This window comes from Osmia lignaria, chromosome 2 (assembly GCF_051020975.1).
Source record: "Osmia lignaria lignaria isolate PbOS001 chromosome 2, iyOsmLign1, whole genome shotgun sequence".
Lineage (NCBI taxonomy): Eukaryota > Metazoa > Arthropoda > Insecta > Hymenoptera > Megachilidae > Osmia > Osmia lignaria.
In genome coordinates, this window is record NC_135033.1 from 6439430 (window position 1) to 6461365 (window position 21936).

Genomic DNA, 21936 nt, shown 5'->3' on the forward strand with positions numbered 1-21936 from the left:
AAACAAGCCCGCGATCCATCGTGATGGAACGAGCCGAAGCCACCTTTCCGAACGTCGTCCAACAATTTTGTTATCGAAGAATTTTTCTAATCTTCAGTTGCATATTTTTTTTTTTTCTAGTAATGTCACAGAATCTGAACATTCAGTTTGGTATGTCTATGCTGAGATAATCATAAAAAAAATAAAAATCTCCGTTGGTATTCGTCTTCGAATGCCTGGGCGTAAAACGTGCGACGGGGATGAAACCGCGAACCGCAACGCGTCGCTCGTATAAAGCGGCGATTTACGAGCGAGCAGGGTGGCTGACACGGCGCGGAAAATCGCGACGAAAGTCGCCTTGGCTCGTATGTGGGCCAAATCGCGGCAACGTCCGCTTTACGTTCCTTTTACGAGTCAATAAATCGTGATCTATCGATCGAACGCCACTCCGCGAACCCGTTGTCCGTCCTCAGCTTGTCAGTCCTGCGAAATCGTAATATCTCTGACATAATTTAACGTGCGCCTGGTAATTCAATTCTGTTTAGAGAACTAGGAAGGAATTGCTCGTTCCTAGCACAAGATGTCTCTCGTAGCCTGGAATTTCGTAATGAAACGATGCAGTTAGGTCGATTTTCTGTTCGAAATAATAAGGATGATGAACTTCGAGGATACAGTTCGAAATTTGTCTGACAAATTGATGTTGACGAAGTTGAGATTTATTGGAGGTGATCATTTGGAGTGGTAGTTGAATGCAAGTAACAGATCAAGTTTGTTGGACTTTATAAGGAAGTTAAGTGACAGCTGTGTTCTGGGTAAATTGGTTCTTGTGATACTATTACTGAAGTATATGAGCATTTTTGTCTTTCTTCAAATACAGTGTTTCTGGTACCTCTAGAGATTTTGTAATAAAATGATAGAATATTGAAAATATGAAAAATATTTTTGAAAAAATTTTTCCACTTTCCAAATTTATTTTTGTAGATTAATTCCTGGGGCCATTATTAATTATGGGTATCTCTTTCAAGTATAGGTATTTAATTTCAAATTTTAGAAAACTACTATCGTCCAGAAATTTAAAAAAGGGTTAAGCAGCCGACGATATCAGAAGTCGAAACTCGAACAAAGGAATGGCCCAGTTCACGCCCGAGTATCACTGTTGCCACAGACGTCGCGCCCTTGAGGATCGGTATTTAGCATTCATGGGACGCTCGTGTCCGACCGACGCCGGCATCGCGACGATCTTTTAAGAACGATCGAGCTTGCGCAAACGCCAGAGACGCCGATTGACGCAACCAACGAATTCTCGCGAAACGATCCGCTCTTGGAAGTCCCGTAGACCGGATCCAATTCGCAGGAAAGAAATTCCAGTTCCAGATAGTTTCTTTTTTTTTTTTTTTTTTCTAAACGCCAGTGTCGAAAACGACGCGTCTCAAAGGTTCGACCGTCGAAAATCGTCGGTGAAACGGAAGCACCGTGTAATGAGTTGCGCGTGAAATCGTTTCAACTTCTTATCCGCTCGTTGAATACGCTCGCGCACGAGGGATTGCGTGCCGAGCGGTCGCATTTGCATGCGACATGACTAATGAGACGGGAGATTGAGGTTTCTGGTAGACTTCGCAATGATTTTCAAGACGTTCTACAATGATTTTGGCAATTGCGATTAAAGAATGAGGGTACCAACTTCAAAACTTTGAAAAATAATGAAAACTGAATATTGATAAATCAACCCTTAAACGGCGGACCATGGAGAGATTCTCGATTTTAATTTAATTCTCTATTGAATATTATTTTCATTTTTTAAATTTTACATTATTCCTTCAAAAATTGAAGCTCTTTTCAATATTCTTGTATATATATCTTTTGAAATTCGGTTCCTAATTGACCCAGACTCCGTTCAAGGATTAAGGAATAAGAGAAACATTTCACTTGGATCGAAAATTTTTCAACAAAACCTAATACGATACATTCAAAGTGTACATATGGAGTCAGGATTCAGTATATCCTGGCTTTCACCGGAAGTACGCAAAAGAGACACGCGCCTGGCTATCGTAGACTCGTAAATAAACGCGTCTCGGGGTTGCGTCGCGTCTACGTTGGCGGCGACCCGTTGTCTGCTAAATCTGTCTATCTGTCTGCAAGACAATCGTCGTTCCTGGTTCGCAAACGAGGTGGCTGTAACTTTGCGAGTCACGCGAGCTGGGCCACGGATGAAATATCGAACGCTTAGGCAGCCGTGGAAAGCGTTCGTCGAACGATTATCAAGCTGGAATCGGATTCACGCGAGCCGTCTCAACCGCTGCGGATCCACACGAGGATGATCTTTCGGATCGGGTAAGGTCGATCGTTCGTGTAACGAGGAAACTCTGTATTGTTTTCTCGGGATCGACTCCCCTTATCGCGCCACCTTATCGTTTACCGTTGAAAATTAGCCTCGTATTCTGGCTAACTGGCTTCTGAAAAGTGAAAGCAAAGAGGTAATGGATGTACGAGAAGCGTATCGAGATTTCGGAGCATGAGAAGTTGTTGCTTTTTCATAATAGGTTTGATAGAAAAATGAATTCTACTTTCTATTGTATGTAACAAAAATAATGATAGCTATGAATTGTTAACGTTGAATGCCATGGGGATGATCGATGACCGGCACCGCAAATTACACATGCATGAATGATTAGAAGGAAACAATAGAAAAATATTATTTCAAATAATATTGCTATTGTATAAATAATGTAAAATAGCAAGTAGAAGGCTTGAAATTTAAAAATTAACTATTCCTAGTTTTAACAACGATGGAGGAAACGAACACTGTTTAATGTAATGTACTGTAAAATTTGTAATGAGACACATAAGTCTGTTATTAAGGCATTCTCGAAAACTACCCATTTTCACTGTAGCAGTCATCGTGTTAAGGTTCAGACACTTCAAATGAAAAATTAAGTGATGGAATCAATAATATTTGCTACTATAGAGTGTCTTTCTTCACTATAGCAGCTAATACCTCGAGTGAATTTCGAAACAAGGTTAAATAATAATCCAGTAAATGAAAAAAACTCAGTCACAAATGACTACCGTCATTTCTATTTCTAACAGCAGTCTCATTCCAATGTCCAATCCTCATCAATCGCGTATCAAAAGCTTGACAATTTCATCGTCCGTCGTTATTCATTATTCCCTGTACCGTCCAGTTGGCTTGATGAAATTTGATCCAAACATTCTTTTGCTCCCCGACATAATGGAGAACGTAGGCAGGGAACGATCGCGGATTACGCCTCGATTAAGCAACAGTTCGGTAGCGTATTGATAAACAATCGGGTGGCAGTCGCCGAAGCCGTAACGATTTATCGTTTGCTTGCGAAACCCGGCTCTCTGTCGATCGTTCGACATTTTCCATGCACTTTCCTCCCCTCTCTCAGAATATGATCGAGCAATTAAATCCATCTCGCGAATCGCCTCCGAGATAATGGTATGCGCGGCCTTTGCGCCGCGACATCCGCGCGGCAACACATTTTCCAGCCGCACGCAACGGATAAATCACGAACGCTGCCCGATCGATCACGTTCCTCGATCCTCCCAGAGCTCTTTCTCTTCTATTTTGCTCGTTCCCCAGGCTCTACCCTTTTCGGCTAGATCAAACTTTTCCTTGTTGGTAAAATTTGAATATCACGATCATGAATCAGTTAGGATCGTTCGATTCGAGCGTAGATCGCGGGAGGAAAAGCGAGTGGCCTGAGAATGAAAATACAAGCGGAGATCTCTCGGAGCATGACTTTTCCATCGTCAGGCGATGTTTTCTCGCGATCCGAGAAATAATTCTTCTCTGTATCGAGGATCTCTGGCTGTGCCTCGTCCAGCGTTTTTCTCACGCGCAGAGAGGTCGGTCTTTCTCCAAGAGGAATACGCCTGACGGTTCGAAAGCACGCTCGGTACACGCGTCTTTCGCTCAGCGCGATCAATCCGCTAGCATGTCGAGCTATCCGAGTTTGGATCCTCGCGAGTTCCACTTCCTTCGAGATCGAACTGCGCGCGGCTAATGTAAGCAAATAGCTCGCGCTCAGACAAATTCCCCGCGACCATATCGGGCCCGAGGGAAAAATCAGCTGACGTACGATCCTGCTCGGGACCATAAAGCGCCCCCGGAGGATGCGAGCTTTCGAGACCCGACGGCTGAAACACCGGCTCGTCTCGCCGCGGGAAGATCGATGACTTCCTGATGGAGAAGTTGCCCGAGATGTTCGCTCTCCGCGTCGGGAATACGTTTACCTCGCGTGTTCTTCGATATTTTAAGGGTGTCCAAGGAAAATGAAACGACGGATGAAAGGAATATTTATTACGATGATTATTTTGGCATCGTTGAAACGAATGTTAATATTCTTATCAGTCAGGAAGGTATTAGGGTAATAAATTTCAAACAACACTTAATTTTTCAAACGTTATTTAATTAAATTTCGTATTCATGCAAATCACAATTTTAAGCGTAGAGATAAGGGAAATTTATAAACACATAAATTGTTCAATATTTATAGAAACGATGGAGTATAAATCAAATACTTTCATTTCAAAGAATCAATATTCCATCTTAAGTGGGAAATTCATAAATTATTTAACATGCTACAAAGAAATGGAACTATCGTAAGATAGAATGAAGGATGAATTTTTCCAGACATTAGACAGCCTGCGGTTTCGTTATCATCTAACGCATAAAACATCACCGTCTCGATGGTTTTGTCGGCTACCAAGACGTTGATTTACTTAGTGATTCACCTGCACAAAGCGGGACGAAACGTTACACGGATATATGCTGTTCAGACTTGATTTCCCTTAGTTGTAACGAATTGAAGAACGTAGTCGATACGCCGTAAATTAGATGCATGTTCCCCGTGTTAGCATAAGTATACGTAACCTTTTGCCATTTTATCGTTTCGGATTGAAGTAATAGACTGGTGATAATCAATTGCAGACCACCTAATACTACGTTACACACGCGAAGAATGATAAATTATGATGTTGGTTAAGGGGAGATCAGAGCGGTGAGAGTGTAGCAGCTGGTATTGTTCCCTAACGCACCATAAACTGGAAAATAGTGGCTGAACAATTTATGTTTATTTAGTGTATTTCCTTCGTTTTTTTAAGTACAAATACTGAATTATGAATTGGTTACGATCATCATCGGTAATAATAAAAATTTCTTACACGATGTTAACATTTCCTATCTCTCTAATCTGAATTTACTGAATTTTCATCGATAATGCAGCGATCAATTTTCATGCTTTCCAAGAAAACACATGATTTCACGTGGAACATTGTTCTCTATTAAACTTGATTGCGTCGCACGTAGCGCCAGTGAAACGAACTCGCAAAATCGCGATTGAGAATCAGCATACAATGACGGTCGTTCATTGTTCCCGCGGTTAGGAACTGTCGCCGTGCGATCTGCAATTCAATTCGCTATACCGTAGGACATGGTAAGCATGCCGTGTCATAAAAGCGCGTTAAACTTAGCCAAGTCGAATGACGAGGCATTAAGATCGTTCTGACACCTCGAGTCTCACAATCTGTCTACCTGTTTTCGGTCGATTTTAAAAAATCTCCTTCTTCGTTCATTAATTCAAGAAATAACTCGAATGATTCAACATGGATAGCGAGAAACGATAGCTCGAAATTTCCTCGAACGATCTATCGACATAATCAGTGATCCCGTGTGATCGCAGTGTTCAATCCACGAACGAGTCGACGCAATGCACCGGCTGGAAATCGAAACGAAAACGAGAGTGGCTCAGGTCTTTCATTCAGCATGCAGAACGCACATCAGCCAAGGTCTCGGGACATGACGTCAAGCGGTTCGTTGCTTTTCAGCGATCCCGTTTCGCTCGAGTTCCCCTGGATCTTCGCCAAAAATCCTTTATTTCTTTCGATCTCGTAATCGAGCCTCGAATACCATCCTTCCAAGAATCGTACAATTCTAAAAAGAAGCAAATTGATGAAACGACGTGAATTGTATATCGAGTGGTTCAAATAATCTTGAAGACACAAATGCAAATAAATAATATTTTTTTAAATTTCTAGATGAGAAAAATAATATTATATTCTCTATTCTTTAAAAAAAACTACAATGACCATCACTAATATTGACAGTCGAAGTCTTAATGGAGGGATCGTTTGGAACCGGTGCACTCGCTGTTGCAGCACGTTGCATTCGTGCATGCACAATGAGAATCGTAACTCAGTAACGCGTTCATAGATTCTCGAACAGTGTTAAGTCGATCGTTGGAACGTCGATCGTGCCGCGTGGCCAGTCATGCGCGGAGCCGATCGAGACGCGGAATGAACGCGCGAGACGGGAACGCGCTATTCTCGTGAACGTCGGCGGCTATTTCTAGCCGGTGGATCTAGATAAGTCGTTACGCGGAACGGCTCGTTAGCGATTCACTCTCCATTACGGCGGGCTGAGCGCGCGCGGTCAGAGGCGGAAAAACGATTTTCACGACGTGACGAGAACGGCGTGACCGATCATTAAAAGCGCGCTACCAACAGCAGGTGGTACCAAGTAGTGCCAGGACACGGGATCCAGATCTCGCGCGGCGCCTAGTCATCCTCGATGGGAAAGTCACGGAGGAAGGAAACGCGGACGAGCACGCGGATTTGTCGGAACGAGGATGACGCGCTATCAGGGTCATACCGATGCCGTACGAGTCACGCGCATCGAAACAGCAGCGGCGGGAAAAAATCGTGATGCGTTCGACGCGTCGGTGAACGATTCGTTGACTCGTTTCTCGGATAATGAAAAACAGGTAGCCGGGTTCTTTGAATTTTTCGGGGCTTTCAAATGAAAATGACGAAGTAGTCTGCGGTTTGAATTAGAATGAAATTTCAAAAATTTGGTATGCCTGAAACTTCGTCATTGCTGCATTACTAAAATCAGAGGAATGAACTGTGAAAATTATTTCAACCTCGATGCGATCTCCCCCCTCTAATCGCGTTAACTCGCGACGTAATCGGTTTTTCTAGCGCAAAAGCGTTTGTTTGCAAGCTCGCTTAGCACCTCGAGCAAAGGTCGCGGGACGATTCGCGGAGCGGATTAAAAACCGATCGATCCGTTCGAAAATTACCTTCCCAGAAGGTGGTGCACGACTGTTATTTACGTTCTAACCGTTTCGATGCGCGTACGTAACGTGCGCTCGATTGCGCGCCGTTCGATTCCCGTCACGTGCGAGAAACTATCGGCGTGCTCGTGTTTTTTTCCTCTTCTTGGTCCGCTCGAGGAAATTGTTCCCGCGGCAAGCGCCGTGCCAATCGCATTCCCGACGCCGACTCGAGGAAACGTTGCCCGTGTTCGGCGCTCGAACCGATCGCGAAATTGATCGACCGCTGTAAATCGTTGACCGCCGTGTCGAGAGCTTTCGACGATACTCAACGTGCGAGCCGTTGGTTACACCCTAAAATGGGAAAATTCGTTTCGGATGGAACCTTTATAGGTCGAGGAGTAATTAACACCGATATGGATGCAAATGAATAGTTTGATCGATGGGGAATGGTGGGACGAAGGTTGAGCTGAGCGGGTAATGAGGATGCTCCTTCTAAGGTGATGTTCCAGTCATGTAAATTGTCTTTGTAATGTTCACTTGTTTATTGGAATATACAGTAGCGAATTAAAATTATTATTAATACTAAATATTTTTACAATCAGCTATAACAATTGAGATGATAAAAGTAAAATTGCATATTTGTTTTTGCATAGATCTGTGTGTGCATAGGTTAAATTTGTAATTCTTTAAAGAAATTTAATGAATGACACGCTATAAATAATTTTCAGTTTCATAATTAATGGGAAATAAAATGAAATCACCAAAACAGAGTTCTTAGTAAATTCTGATGCATTCAAATTGACCGTGTGTATTAATGTAAAATGAATTGGTTCACATTTGTTTCTCACTTTACGAACGTCATTGCGATCCTTGAACAATTTCCATTGATAGAGTATGCAAACTTCTTAGGTCAATCTTCAAACCTCCGACTCTTTCATATTGTTCATGCTATTTAACAACAACGTTTCTCGCAACGTTAAATAACGAGGCATAAATTCTAGGATCACTCCGGTATATTTTCCAATAACCGCGCAAGCAATTATTCTATGTTCCCTAGGCTCATTCGTCATCGCTATATTCACAAATATTCAATCTCTACATAAACCAGAGACGATTGTGAAATTGATATTCATCGAAATTCATCATTCCGCGTACGAACTTCCAGCAGAAGTTTGACCATCGTTGCTATACCCACCAGCTATCAACCCACATTCGTATCAAGTTTAAAACACCTCTCATTAATCTCGTTCGCCTACGCGAGATCGTACTCCTGAAAACAATCGTCGAATCGTCATTTATTATAATAAAACTCGGCTGGAATTGTACCGAAAGCGAATGTTAAACGCTTTCTGACACCATTCCGATGTAACCTACGTATCGTCGAGGTGCTGTTGCATTTTTCATCAGCAATTTGTCAAACTTTCCCGCTACGACGGTTGCCGTTCACGATCACGGACAACGGTTTCCCCGCTGGCGTTTCTATATGGCGTTACAAATCGGTCCGGGATTCCGGGCGTGCCGGCTGATTTGCGCTAATCTCGGCTTGTCCATGACGGATTTGTCGCGGTTTCCCGTAAATGGCGACCGTTTCAGAGGTAAGGAATGCTCCGTAACCGAGTCGATTCGTACACCGACCGGTACGTGATTCGCGATCGTACGAGGACCGGCGAGCAAAAACCGGGAAACGCATCGAACACGCGCTCGCACGCATCTTGCGTAATCCTGCGAATCCTGTTGTCCCCCTTGTTTTCTGTCTACGGTCAAGATACGCGCAGCTGACCGCGCAATAAATTGTCAATGATCCCGTTTTCCAACCCTTTCGATTCACCTTCGATCGTATCATTCGATAGGATTCTTTCGTTGGATTTAGATCTGAAAGACACATTTATGTAACGAAATTTCTTCGTGGAAATGCAAGTGAAACTGTGAAAGGATTGAAAGTATCGGGGAATGTTTTAAATGCGAGAGTTTTTGTCTGAAAGTGGATACGCGGTGTTGGTAATAAAGTTAACTTTCAGTACAGTTATACTGTGAGGTAGATCAGAAATGATTGAAAAACAATTGAATTTCATGAAATTTTATTAAAATACAAAGTTCGTAGATTTCTTAGAAATTTTTGCTTCGAGACCGCGTTTACGGATACGCGAGGATGGACAATGAGAGTTTCGTAGGAGGACGCGATCTATGCCGGTTCTCGTGTGCCGGATGGCACCGTAACCTCTTTCACACAGTCGCGGTGACAGCCAGGGATCATCTGGCGTACAGGAGCCATTTCCAACGCGTCCAACCGCGCGATCTAAGATCGTCGCCGCGAGATTTCTGCTCGGTTACCGCTGGTCTGCTCCCATCTCGCGATCATTACCAGCTTGTCAACTGTACGACGTTGTTCCTTGATATCAACGATTAATCAACGCCGCGGGGATCCCTTCTTAACATTTCGAATCTTCGATTCCGCGTTTCTCTAAGAGCGTGTACTGGAATTATAATGAATATAAATTTCATCTATTAATTTCTGCATTTCCATGATTCCATACGATATTCTTTCGTACGTGATCGTCCACTCTCAAGGAAATCACGGTGTGCAGTTAAGTCGGATAATCTCGAAGCATTATCGAGGCTGAAATATGAGCGACGAATCGATAACGTGGACACTATCGTGATTCCTTGGTCTCGTTTCGAATGTTTACCGCTATACGAGCTTTTGGGTTTTCGGACCGTTAGTGGGCCGCCCACGTGGATGCGTCAGGTGAAGCCCAGAATCCGAGCGTTTCCGGTTCACCATGAATTATGGCCGCTGACAATCACGAGTCACTGCGTTGGGACCATCCGGGGAACGTGGAAATTTAAATGTCATCAGATTGAATTGTGGTGCATGTCAAATGGTCAATTTGAAAGCTAAAAGTCTAAGCTCGAAGTTTAGAAAAATGTAACTGATCGAAAGATACTTGAAGGATATCAGTGAACGAAGCATAGAGTTTGAGACGGAGAGAGGAGCAAATGGTAAATTAGTTCGCGATGCGTTTGACGTCAGCCGACAGGCGTTTAACAGTACAAGTTTCGCCAGCTTATTCACCCTCTCGAGAGGATCTGCCTCTATTATTCAACCTTCTAGGCGGATGCATGCTAATTCTCGTGACGCGCGTAACATTAAAGGCTGACGTTTAATCCGCTGGAAATCTGCGCGTGGCCTACGCAGACACGGTTGAATACACTCTCGACCCTTTATATGGCACGAACGACCCTTCCATTCCGGACGTATCTGGCGGAATCGTCGACGAAAAGAACGATGCTTTCCGTACCGTAGTTCGTTTCCACGAGCTTCTACGCCCTGTATGGAAGTTACCGGGATGACTTGCCTTTCGCGGAAACCGTGGCAAAAATTCGTCGCAATAACTCGCCTGCTTTCCCCGGGGCAAATTTATTATCAGTCAGCCAGGCCACTTTTGCCGAGGATTCCTCAGGCGGTACGCTGTTTTCTTGACCGTTTTAGTTGCCAACTGGATACTGTGTAACACCGTGTTCCATTGTATCGATCGCCAAGTGTGGAACGAACGAACAAATGAATTTATGGGTGCAAGCGTAATTCGTTTTGGAATTAATTCATCGTTTAAAAATATAGCAATACGATATTCCTAACAAGTCAATATTTTACTATTTGCTGTATTTCAATAAAAATGCGTTGACTATGATATATTCCCCTGTAAACATCATCTGAAACGTTTCTGAATCACTCGACTCACCTTGCTGTTCCATCTTCTGTTTGCAGTCATTCTTCGGGCGGACGTACAACAACCTGGGCAGCATATCGGAATGCAAGAACGGAGGGGTGTGCGTGATCAACAAGAAGAACCGCACCGCCTGCAAGGCGTGTCGACTGCGAAAGTGTCTGATGGTCGGGATGTCGAAGTCAGGATCTCGTTACGGGCGTCGTTCGAACTGGTTCAAGATCCACTGCCTCCTTCAAGAACAGACCAATGGAAATCAGAACGTAGCTCCAGGTGCAGGCTCGCCGTTCGGGCCGGGCTTCCTCCCGGGTTTCCTGCCCCAGCCTCAAGGCCAGCAAGGTAGCGGAGTGTACAAAGATGGAAAGGACCGTGCTTCACCTAGTCAGGAGGACTTAGCCCTTCAGTCGCATTTGTTACACGTAGCGATGCTGAAGCAAGAACGCGAGAGAGGGAACAAATCACCCCACCCGGACGACGTGGCTCTTCAGAATCAATTACGCCTGTTGGCCTGGCAGAAAGAGCGCGAGAGGGTCGCCGGTAACCCTCAGCAACCACCTGGAACACCTCCCAGAGACAGTACACCTCCGCCTTTTTACAAACAGCAACCGCAGCACCCCGGTTCACCAATGTTCCCCATGAACTTCGCCCAGAAGGAAGGCGTCTGCGTGCCGTCCAGTCCGTCGGATGTCTTCAGACCGTTCCTGCCGACTTATAAGAGGACGGCGGACACGCCGAGCGACAGCGGCGCGTCCTCGGTGGATGGTGGCGACGGCCAGGACACGGAGTCCAGGAGTAATTCGGCGTTGAGCTATTTCAAGACCAGCGCCGCATCACCGACCTTGTCGGAACGCGAATTCCCACCCAGGAAGATCAACGCTACGGTTACGTTGACGACAGGCTATCATCCTCATCAGAGTCTAGGTCTAGTGTATCCACCGCCTGGTCTGGTGACACCAGCAGCGTCCCAGCATTCGCCCAGAGGTGGCGATCGTTTCCTGGTCAGTCCCAGTCCAGGCGTTCCGGCTGTGGAACAGGACGAACCTATCGACCTTAGCGTGAGGTCGAGCAGAAGCTCCCCACGACCTAGCCAATCGTCGGAAGAGGATAACCGATCGAACGATAACGTATGCGACCGCGAGAGCCCGGCGAAAGAGGAGGCCACGACGAAGAGCAAACCTCTGGACCTGACGTTGGGAGTGAAGAGGCCTGCAGAGTTGCCCATGTCGCTGTGAAGCTTCTGACCAACTGGCAGGCCCACGACGGGCTGGTCCCGAATTTCTTTCGTGCCGCACCCATGGGTGCGAGTTGAATCCTCGTTGGAGGAGAGGTTGGACCAAGGGAGAATCGAGACGGGATGGAAACATGGTAGGATGCGTATCGGTTCTCCGATTGCGAGGTGGAAGTTTGGAATGGAAAGAGGTTTGAAGATACCGGAGAATCGAGGAGATCGTTGTGGTGCGAGGGGAAGAGGAATCGTTGCGCAACGACGATCGAGCCCGCCACAAAAATGTGTTCAAATCTGTACATAGGTGTCACCGAGCCGATCCGGGAGGCGAGAGATTAATTTATTGAGGCCTGATGGGCCGTTCGAATGCTTAGTTCCCTGTGCAGACACGTGAAGTTTCTCGTACGCGTATTATGCATAGAAATATCGTGCCCCTGTATAAAGAAACCGGAGAATCGCGGATATACCGGCCAGTAGTGGAGTGCCTTAATATAATATATTTATATGAAATATTCTATATGTATATGTATGTATACCAGCAACGGACCGCTTAGGATCCTTATTATCATCTTTCTCGTGCGTACGATCTGTCGAGCGTCGCGTATTCTTTGCTTTTATTACAGGATCGAGCGCGTAGAAGCGCGAACCGGACGATTGTAAACGCGCCTTAAGCATCCGTGAACCCGTCGCATCGAGAGAGGCCAGTTAAACAGACAAATGACGTCGCGTCGATGTTGTAAAATCATGGTGCATCTTGTAAATAAGCAGAGGTAGAGGGAGAAACTCGTCTGCGAATCAGAGTAACGCTTCTGTACAACCGCCTGATGTACGCGCCTCTCGGCCAGCGTAAAGGACGAACGTTTTATTCATGTTTTTCTTCTTCCGACTTTTTTTCATTTTGTACATAATAGCATATAAACGGTGAACACGAGCGGCCAGTACCTAAACGTAACGCGAAATTAAATATTTTTGTTTAATCTACACGTCTGTCTGTGTGTCACTTACTTCCCTTTATCATTTCTTCCAGGTATAACGAAAGTGGTGCGGATAAGATTGATGACCCTTCCAAAATTACCTCAATTTACAAATTTCCACTCCTGTCCCTGCAACGAGCAATAAATCATGTCACGAAGACATCAAATAAATAAATGGAATATTTATAAGACGCTTTACTCTTCAGCCTTGAGAAGCACTCATCTCGAATCAATAATAATTAATATTCCTCCCACATCGGACTCATAATGAATTTTCCCAGAACAGCGTCTGTTCCATTTCACAAAACAGAACATTTAAAGACGTTCCTCGAAATCATCACGAACCGGAATATGTTAATACTTCCCGGTGTTCCAAACCGCAGGAACCATTGAAAGTGTCGAGCCAACAGTTTCCGAAAAGTCAGAAATTAGATTCGCGGTCAACCTTGAGGATCGTTGAACACTTTTCGATTGCAACAGCCGGGACACAGTTGAGCAGGTACATATAACGCTGCTTGCAGCCGCTATTAATCAATTGCAGCAGGAAGCGCGAGAGCATTGCAAAATCGTCGAGTTACGGATACCTGCCCACGCGGCTGACCTTGCCAGGTCGAACGTTCCTTCCACGTCCGGATCGCGCGAGATCCAGCTGTCCTCCTCGTCCCTCGTCCACGCTTCGCTTGGCACCACGTGACGCGTCTTCTCGGGCCTCGATTATCGATGCTAATCGAGCGTGGCTCAGCGAGACGTTCGCGGCGCGATAATCGGTTTACGTAACACGCGAAAGCCGACGGGATCTTTCAATTCTGGTGCAAATCATTTGCAATTTTTTATGATACCATTCTATATTGATCTTTCGTAATTTCGAAAAATTTTAGAATCAGGCGGAATCTAAATTCTAAATTTTAATCAGAATATCATTCGTCAGATGCGAAATGCAAAGCTTGCTGCAAGGATCGCGATGTTGAATCCATCTTCTCATTCGGTCTACATAGCAGAACAAAGTTGATCCTAGACAGACATTTGTATAGTGTCTCACGTCAGCAGAGACCGCATGCAACCGTGTATAGCACTGCTATCCTGGATAACAAACGGTCGAGACTCGAGGCAGTGCGTCAGTGTTTGCAGGGACTGGTTGCAGCAGCAATAAGCAATCGCTTAGACCCGTCATGACTCTATGCATGAGAGTTGGCCAACTCTGGCACACGCAGGACGATTTTGCCCGACCGGTGCGCGACTCCTCGGCCTCTCGTCGAGTGAAATATCGGCGAACCTTCGGTTACCGGTCAGCTTTCGAAAGATCGACTTCGCTGATCTTGATTCGCTCTGCGGGAGAAACTGGAGCGATGATTCGAAGAACTTCTGCTGAGATTGGAAATAAAGGAACGATCATGATGACAGAGGTAAGATGAATTAATTTAATGTACGCATAGGATTGAAAGAAAGATAACTGATACGATTATTTGTTTGAGGTTGAACATATTAAATTTCAATTGAGAGGCTTTAATGAGATCGATTAGTCGAAGGAAACATTGAATAAAATTACTGGAAGATTAATTCTTTGATAGCCAGTGTTACGTGACTTTTCATATTGAAATGTGTTATAATAATGATTTAATCGCGCAATGAATTTATTTCTTTCAATCGTCTACAATTGCAATTTCATGTCCTTTTTTTTTTTGCTTCTTGCACGTTGCACTCGATCTCCATACACGTCTGCGACAAAAAAAGGTCGGGATTAACATGAACGTACGGTGAAAAACAGAATATAAATTTCCAAACCTGTAATTAATTAATGCTTTACTTGATGACTTGTATACAAGTTACATGCGATACATTCATAGTACCTAATGGAATAGGAGATAATTAATTAATTTTGATCTTCTATATAATTATAAATTACTAAAGCGAAACCTTGTTGCAATATTTTTTTAAATATGAAGCTGTTTCAAGCAAAAAATTCTTGATTCCAAGATAAATACGGTACAATTCGTATACGTTGCTCGAATAAAAATTACCTAACTCCGCTCCGCATCGATTAAGCAGCACGAGTGTCGATGTTGATAGATTCATTTGCACAAAGCAAAAAACGGATCGACCATGGACGGGTGCATTGCTGAAATTCTCGGGACGGTAGAACGGCAACCGGAAATCCTTTAAGATGCACCAGAGGCAACCCGGTGAGCGAGATCGCGAGCGATACCTTTCAAGACCTCTTTTCTCTTTCGCGAGGATCTGGTCTCCGAAAGGAGAGACACGCGTATAAAATACAAGAAACGGTCAGCATAGTGCACGGTGCTGGATGTCAACAGCTCTCCAGGGACCTAGAAGTCCATTGGACACGAGAAGCCATTGATCGACTACTTACTCACGATCTACGCGGCTCGAATAAGAAGTCGCGGAGCTCGTGTATACACAGCCTCGTATCTCATGTCCGTTGATTTTTTTTTTTTCTTTCTTTTATCCACCTTCCCCTCCCCTCTCCGTTCCCTTTCCTCGTTTCCCAGTTAAGCGAATTAACGAGCGGACAGGCGTAGAGGAAAAGGACAACCGTAATGAGCATTAATTGATTACGTTGAACGAGCGGACGCGCAACCGCTGCGCTGGTCGCGAACACGATAGCCGTGAGTCGTGAGTAATGAGCCGCATCTTGGCGTGATTATTAATTCATAAAGACATCGTGTCGCGTGTGTGGCTTGATAGACCCGTCGTGGTTATGAAATGGTCGATCGGTTCTCTCGAAGGTCTGAGACGTCGCTGCTTCCCTTGGGAAAAGACAGTGATTGAAAGTAAAATCTGTACGGTGTACCCAGAAGGATTTAGAAATATAATAGGGTTGAAATTCTAAATTCCAAGCTCTGAATTCGTTTTATAAAAGCAACTTGTAAAAGCATCAATGAAGGATCAAGCTTTCGCCAGTCGAGATACCGTGGATCTTAAACGCTTTTTCACGGTTGATTGATCGACTATCGAACGCGACCTTCTTTCTAGATGAAAGATAGACGGAAAACGGCTACCGTCGATGGGTCCGGATCGATCGAGGCGCTAGATCGTCGAAGATGGAAGCCCGTGTGCCACGTTACAGAATCACGAGATTTCCGTGAGAGCCGACGTGATCGAAAAGCCAATATCCGTTTCGCTCGATCCCGGCCGCAGGGAGAAACGAGCCTGATCCGCCTAATGAACCGATCGCTGTATCGATTAGCGCCGCTTAAGACCGATCGATTGCGTGTCTTGTCAAATTTGTCAACGGGTGCGAACCGGCCGCAGACATAACGATCCGACTGGCCAGTTCGCTGTTGCGAAACACCGACCACGATCGAGGAGAGAGGAGGAAACCGACAAGAGAGCGAGAGGGACGAACAGACGAAGCAGCTCGCAAACCAGAGACACGTGATTGTATATGTATCTGAACCAGATAAAAAATTGGTAATGTAAATTGCATTATTTCAAGACGTTTAAAAGGATGTAGGATTCTAAATCATCTAACTCGTTTCTTTAAATCAGGTTCATCAAATGGTGCACCTGGCGCAGCATCGACTAGGATCTCGTGATTGGTCCCAATGAACCAACGAACCCGACCCTTAGAAGCTGTAATCTGGCCTCAAAATTTGTACAATTTTGTACGAACTACCGGTCGATGCGAGCTACGGCTGCTAATAAGACGTTTCATTTTTCCAAGTTACGCCACCTGAGCAGCGTCTGGCCTGATCCTCGTGTTACACCACGTGCTTCCACGACCGCAACGCGTATGGTGCATCTTCCTCCGGCGCGGAAAGGTTCGGTGCACGTCAGCGTGCGCGTCCATGCTGCTCGATCGGCAATTTACGATCATCGAGGGACGCTGAAGGCAGAGTCGAGGCGAGGTTGTTAAACGCGAGCCGCGTTTCACCCTTGTTTCATCCATGGCGCACCCTTTCCACTTTCCATGCGTTACTTGATAATGTTATTCACCTATCGTGTGCACATTTGTATATAAAATAAAACTGTGGCTATACACGCGGTCCAATTACCTGAAATTGAGTTGTAACCGGGTCGAATTGTCGATAATTAGCGATTAGCTCTCTTCGTCCAACGTCGTTCGCTCATCTGAGTAAATCTCGTGTATGAAGTTATTCCATAAAGTGGTCTTCACTTTGGAGAACAAGAAAGAGAAGAAATAGAATAAAAGGAGAAGGTAAAGAGAGAAGAGAGAGCCCAGAGCACTGGCTTATCCCTCAACAATACAAATTGCTGATTATGCGCCCGGCTTTTACGTGCCTTCTAATTGGGCCGCCTTACCTCTTGGGAAAGATCGACGGATCGCACGATCGGCCCTCGTTAACCCCTAACGCTCTCCATGCACGCTACAGCTTCCCTCTTTCTCCCTCCCTGGCTGCGCCCAACGTTTCTCCTCTTCGAATGATCCTCAGCCTCGACCGGACGCGTATATGGACATGCAGGAAGTCCTACCACGCGTCGGACCAGTTTCGAGTGTCGTCCCTTTTGACTATCGAAATCTGGATCGAAAAGGGACGAGCGAGACTTCTCGTCGATCCCTATTTATGGGACGTTACCACTTACGGCTGTCGATGTAGCTTTTCTAACCCTACAAATTATGGCTTTCAATCCTCCAGTACTTGAATAATATAATTTCAAGTTTTATGCGATGTCAAAATCGCGTAAAAATTGGTAGGTGTTAATTAGATGATAAGGTGTATCTTTGTAAAAAATAAAAAGATCCCAAAAAGGCAAAAATTATGTGAATCTGCGATTGGAAATGAAAGACTAATTGAGTTTCCTTATGAATTCGTTAATGACTCGGTCTCGCGCACGCACGCACGCCCGCCATCTCGAAGACGTCTTCATCGCGCTTCATCTTCGCCGGCTGGTAGCGGCGCGTCCGGTTACTCTTCGATCGAAGGGGCGCAAGGAAGCGTCCGCGTCCCGTCCGCGTGCACGCGGAGAAACTTGATCCAACGACGTGGAAGGCAATTATTAATGAAGATCCGAAGGACCCGACGCTCTGCCGGAACATTCTTCATCCACCTTCTCTTCTCTTCCTGATCCGGCTCGTCTCGGTCCGTAGAATTGAACGCGGCTGCGTGCTATCTCTCGTGGAAATCGAACACGCCGGTTTATCACGCGAGGAACGTTAACCAGCGTCGCGGCATCGGCGATTTTCCAGATTCCAGGCGACGAATAACGCGTATCCCCTGGACGCCGAGATGCTGCGCCGCGATTGCGATCGTTATCGCGGACGGTGGCGCTGATTAAACGGGACGTTTTCATCCCGACGCTGACAGCCCGATGTTTTTCATACGGCTCGACGAATTCGTCGCTCGTTAACCTCTGTTACCGAAGCTTTACCCGCTCGTGGATTTTCCAATGGATCGATGGACAGGTTCCCCGAGAAGTTTCTTCGAAACGGAATCCTGTATGTTCAGGTATTAGTCAACTGTCCAGGATGCAAAGAAGAGCTTCGGATACGTTTAAAGATGATTTAAAACGATAGCTGTTCGTTTTGTATATTCCCTCGATCCTGATCATTGATTCTAATGTTCGTTTAATTGTGTTAACTGTCGACTGTCAGCTACGTGAATTGATGAACTGACGTTAACCTTTCTTTTCGAGGAGCACTTCTATTGTATCTGTAATGGACATCTATTCCCTGGAGAATTGCAGGTAAATTGATGCACGGTAAAATTAGTGTTACCTGCAATTTCGTTATAATGTTGAAAATTTGTATAAGTATTTTTGTAAAATGAGCTTAACTGCATTCATTTTTCGAGGATTAACTAATTTTGCTAATGTGCACAATTTATCGGTATTGGTAAAACAATGATTTTAAATTATTATAATTTATAAATTGTCCAAACTTTGCATTTCGCCAATGACAGAAATTTTATTGAGACACCCTATATATGAGCGTTTAATCTACCAAATTAAGTTTCCAATTTGCCACTTTACATCATTGCTACATCTCATCCTCAACACACCCGCACCATCATTATTTCCCATACGAGACAACAACGCAACACGATTCTCCGGTCGGGGGTCTCGAACGCGGTTCCTATCCGTCGCTAGGCGCAAAGCAATTTCCCTGAAACCCCATTAACCCTTCGGAGATGAACGACGGAGAGGCACGGGATGGTGGTACGATGGTTTTAAAAGAGGGATAAGGATGGACAGGCGCGAGGGAGCGAGCAGAGGGGACGCAGAAGAGATCGTACTTGTCGCTTGCCAGTTCCATGGTGTGTTGCATCGTACAAAGATGCGGCGAGGCTTCCTTGAAGAAAGAAGGAGAGGAGAATGGAGGAGAGGAAGAGCGAGAAGAAGAGGTCCTCGCGAGGCAAGGGGTCACAGACGCTTATGTAAACCATATAGAAGCACACAGTATCTAGCAGCGTGCCGTTTATCTAATAATATTATGGTGCAACGCCAGTGCATCCCATAAGAGGCGCTCGAGATGCACTGACCGCGATCACAGAATGGACATGCCTTTGTTTTCGAGAGGTCATAATTTAGGGGGTCCCAGACACCCCCAGATGAGATTAGGTCTCCATGCAGAGTGCGCAGGCGATATAATAATCATGCCTGTTTTTCCAATCCCTCTTTTATCGCACCTCAGACTGACATGTGGTAAAATCCAATTTTTATTCTCTTTGATTTTATTTTTATTTTCTTAGAAATTAGTCAAAAACTGCCCAAGAGTGAACCAATTATTATCATAATTGTTTGACAAACTTGTATTCACTTTATGCACTTTGGTAAATACATCATTTTAAAAAGCAACTGAGTTATTATTTAATTTACCCAATTTCATTTCTCAGTTATTTATTTAATGCCTGTAATTTCTTTTCTCAGGTATTTATTTAATTGACTAAATTCTTCTATCATTTTAGTTATTCAATGTACTCCAATTCTCTTGTTCACTTCATTTCTCAGTTATTTATATATAAAACAACTGTTTGATCTTTAATAAATTACAAATATAATATACATGAAAATCAAACTTAAATCAAAACGCAGTAATTACTTCCCAATCTGAGAAATTTGACCTAGAACGAGGTGCGACCTCCTCAGTCTTATATTGACCACCGAGGGGAGCGGATCAACCTATCAAACATACATATACTTCTAATTTATCGTCAGAGTTTATTTAATTAATTTATTTATTTTTTCCGCTTATTAATAAGCTCATCAAAGAGGAATAAAATATATAATTTTATCTCTTTTCTGGGCTTCGGCTGACCACCCCTTTTATTTATTATTTCATCCTTCCTTATGAAGCCCGCCTCACTTTTTCCGGCTATTTATTATTTTATCCTTCCTTATGGACTAAAGTTCAACCCTTTTCAGTTATTAATTATTTTATCCTCCTTTATGGGTTAAACCCACGCTTCTTAATTATTTCTTATATTTCATTTCTTTTTATATGCCTCACGAGGACCACCCTTCCCAGTTATTGTTTATCCTAGTCCTACTCTTTATGTACTACGGTCTCCCTTTGCAGTTCTTTAGTATTTTAATTCTTTTCATAGACATCGCAGGGACTACCCCCTGAATGTTTCTAATCACGTATCCTCGTACCCTTTGTATTCCTGCATCACTTACATCCCAGCCCTTCTTATGTCCTGGCATTCCTTGTGTTCCTGCATTCCTTACATCCCGACATCCCTTATATTTCTGTGTCCTTACATCTCTTTGCATTCCTCACATCCCTGCCTCCCTTGTACCGCTGTAAGCTCCTTTGGAGTAAAAAATCATTACAAATTTAGTTCCTTTTTCTACCGTCAGAGGGCACTGATTCGAGGTCGAAATTTTAGTTCACATTTTTCCCGCTAGAGGGCCAAAATTTCGGCATGATATAGTTCCTTTTTTCGCCACCAGAGGGCGCTGAATCGAGGTCGAAATTTTAGTTCGCATTTTTGTCGCTAGAGGGCCAAAATTTCGGCATGATATAGTTCCTTTTCTCGCCACCAGAGGGCGCTGATCCGAGGTCGAAATTTTAGTTCACATTTTTCCCGCTAGAGGGCCAAACTTTTGGCGTGATATAGTTCCTTTTTTCGCCACCAGATGGCGTTGATTCGAGGTCGACATTTTAGTTCGAATTTTTGCCGCTAGATGGCGCTGCTACGAACGCCGAAAGCGTCATTTCAAGGATCTAAGTGATAAAAGGATCTAAGGTACCGTAGAGTGTAAGGAATAGAGTGATTGGTGGGATGCAGGGCTATGAGGGAAGCAGGGTTGTAAGAGGAACAGACATTTAAGGGATGGGGAGATGTAAAGGATTGAAGAGTGTATTGGACATAAAGGTGTAAAAGACAAAGGGATGTAAGGCATACGGGGATGTGAGGGATGCAGAGATATTAGGGATGTTGGGGTATGAAGAAGGAAGGGATTTAACGGATGCTGAGATGTAAAGAATGCAGAGGTGTAAGGCTGACATAGGTGTAAAGGATGCAAGGATATAAAGAAAGCAAGGATGTAATGGATACAGTGATGTAAAGAATACTGGAATGTAAATAATGCAGGAATATAAGGGGTGCAGAGCTGTAAAGGAATCAGGGATGTAAAGGATGCTCACGGAGTAATAAATTCAACACGTTCGTCCTCCTAATGGGTTTATTCAATAAGCTAAGAAAATACAGCAACTTAAATGATCGCTGAAAATAAAATATAGATATATGTATGTTTACCAGGTAGATCTGCACCCCTCGGCGGTCGCTATAAGACTGATGCTGCTTCACTTTGCTCTAGGTCGAACGGATGATAACGGTGTCGCAGCAAGCTACCTGTACTCTAATCAGTGGGTGTAAATAGTTTTTTTTTTTTTTTTTTTTTTTTAACGTGGGGAAATCTTGCATAAGACCCCCCACCGCCCCTGGGGGAGGGCGGCGGGGGAGTGTCAGATTCCTACTGACTAAAACCCCACGGCGACCAACACTGGGGCTAAAAGAGGGCTCTGGTAC

At 44.4% G+C, this 21936-nt stretch overlaps 1 protein-coding gene and 1 long non-coding RNA gene across 3 annotated transcripts in view; both read left to right on the plus strand.

Moving 5' to 3' along the window:
- LOC117605794 (uncharacterized) overlaps positions 1–12989 on the plus strand; it is an 84905-nt gene extending 71916 nt beyond the window's left edge. For both annotated transcript variants that reach the window (XM_034327513.2, XM_034327514.2), the window contains one exon: positions 10825–12989. In XM_034327513.2, the coding sequence (XP_034183404.2) occupies positions 10825–12015 (1191 nt within the window). In that variant the 3' untranslated portion in view covers positions 12016–12989. The remainder of the gene's footprint in view (positions 1–10824) is intronic.
- Positions 12990–13360: 371 nt separating this feature from the next.
- On the plus strand, positions 13361–17728 carry LOC143305739 (uncharacterized). Its single transcript, XR_013062900.1, has 3 exons — positions 13361–14385; positions 15974–16411; positions 16490–17728. It is a non-coding gene; the product is annotated as an uncharacterized LOC143305739 (long non-coding RNA).
- Positions 17729–21936: the final 4208 nt, after the last annotated feature.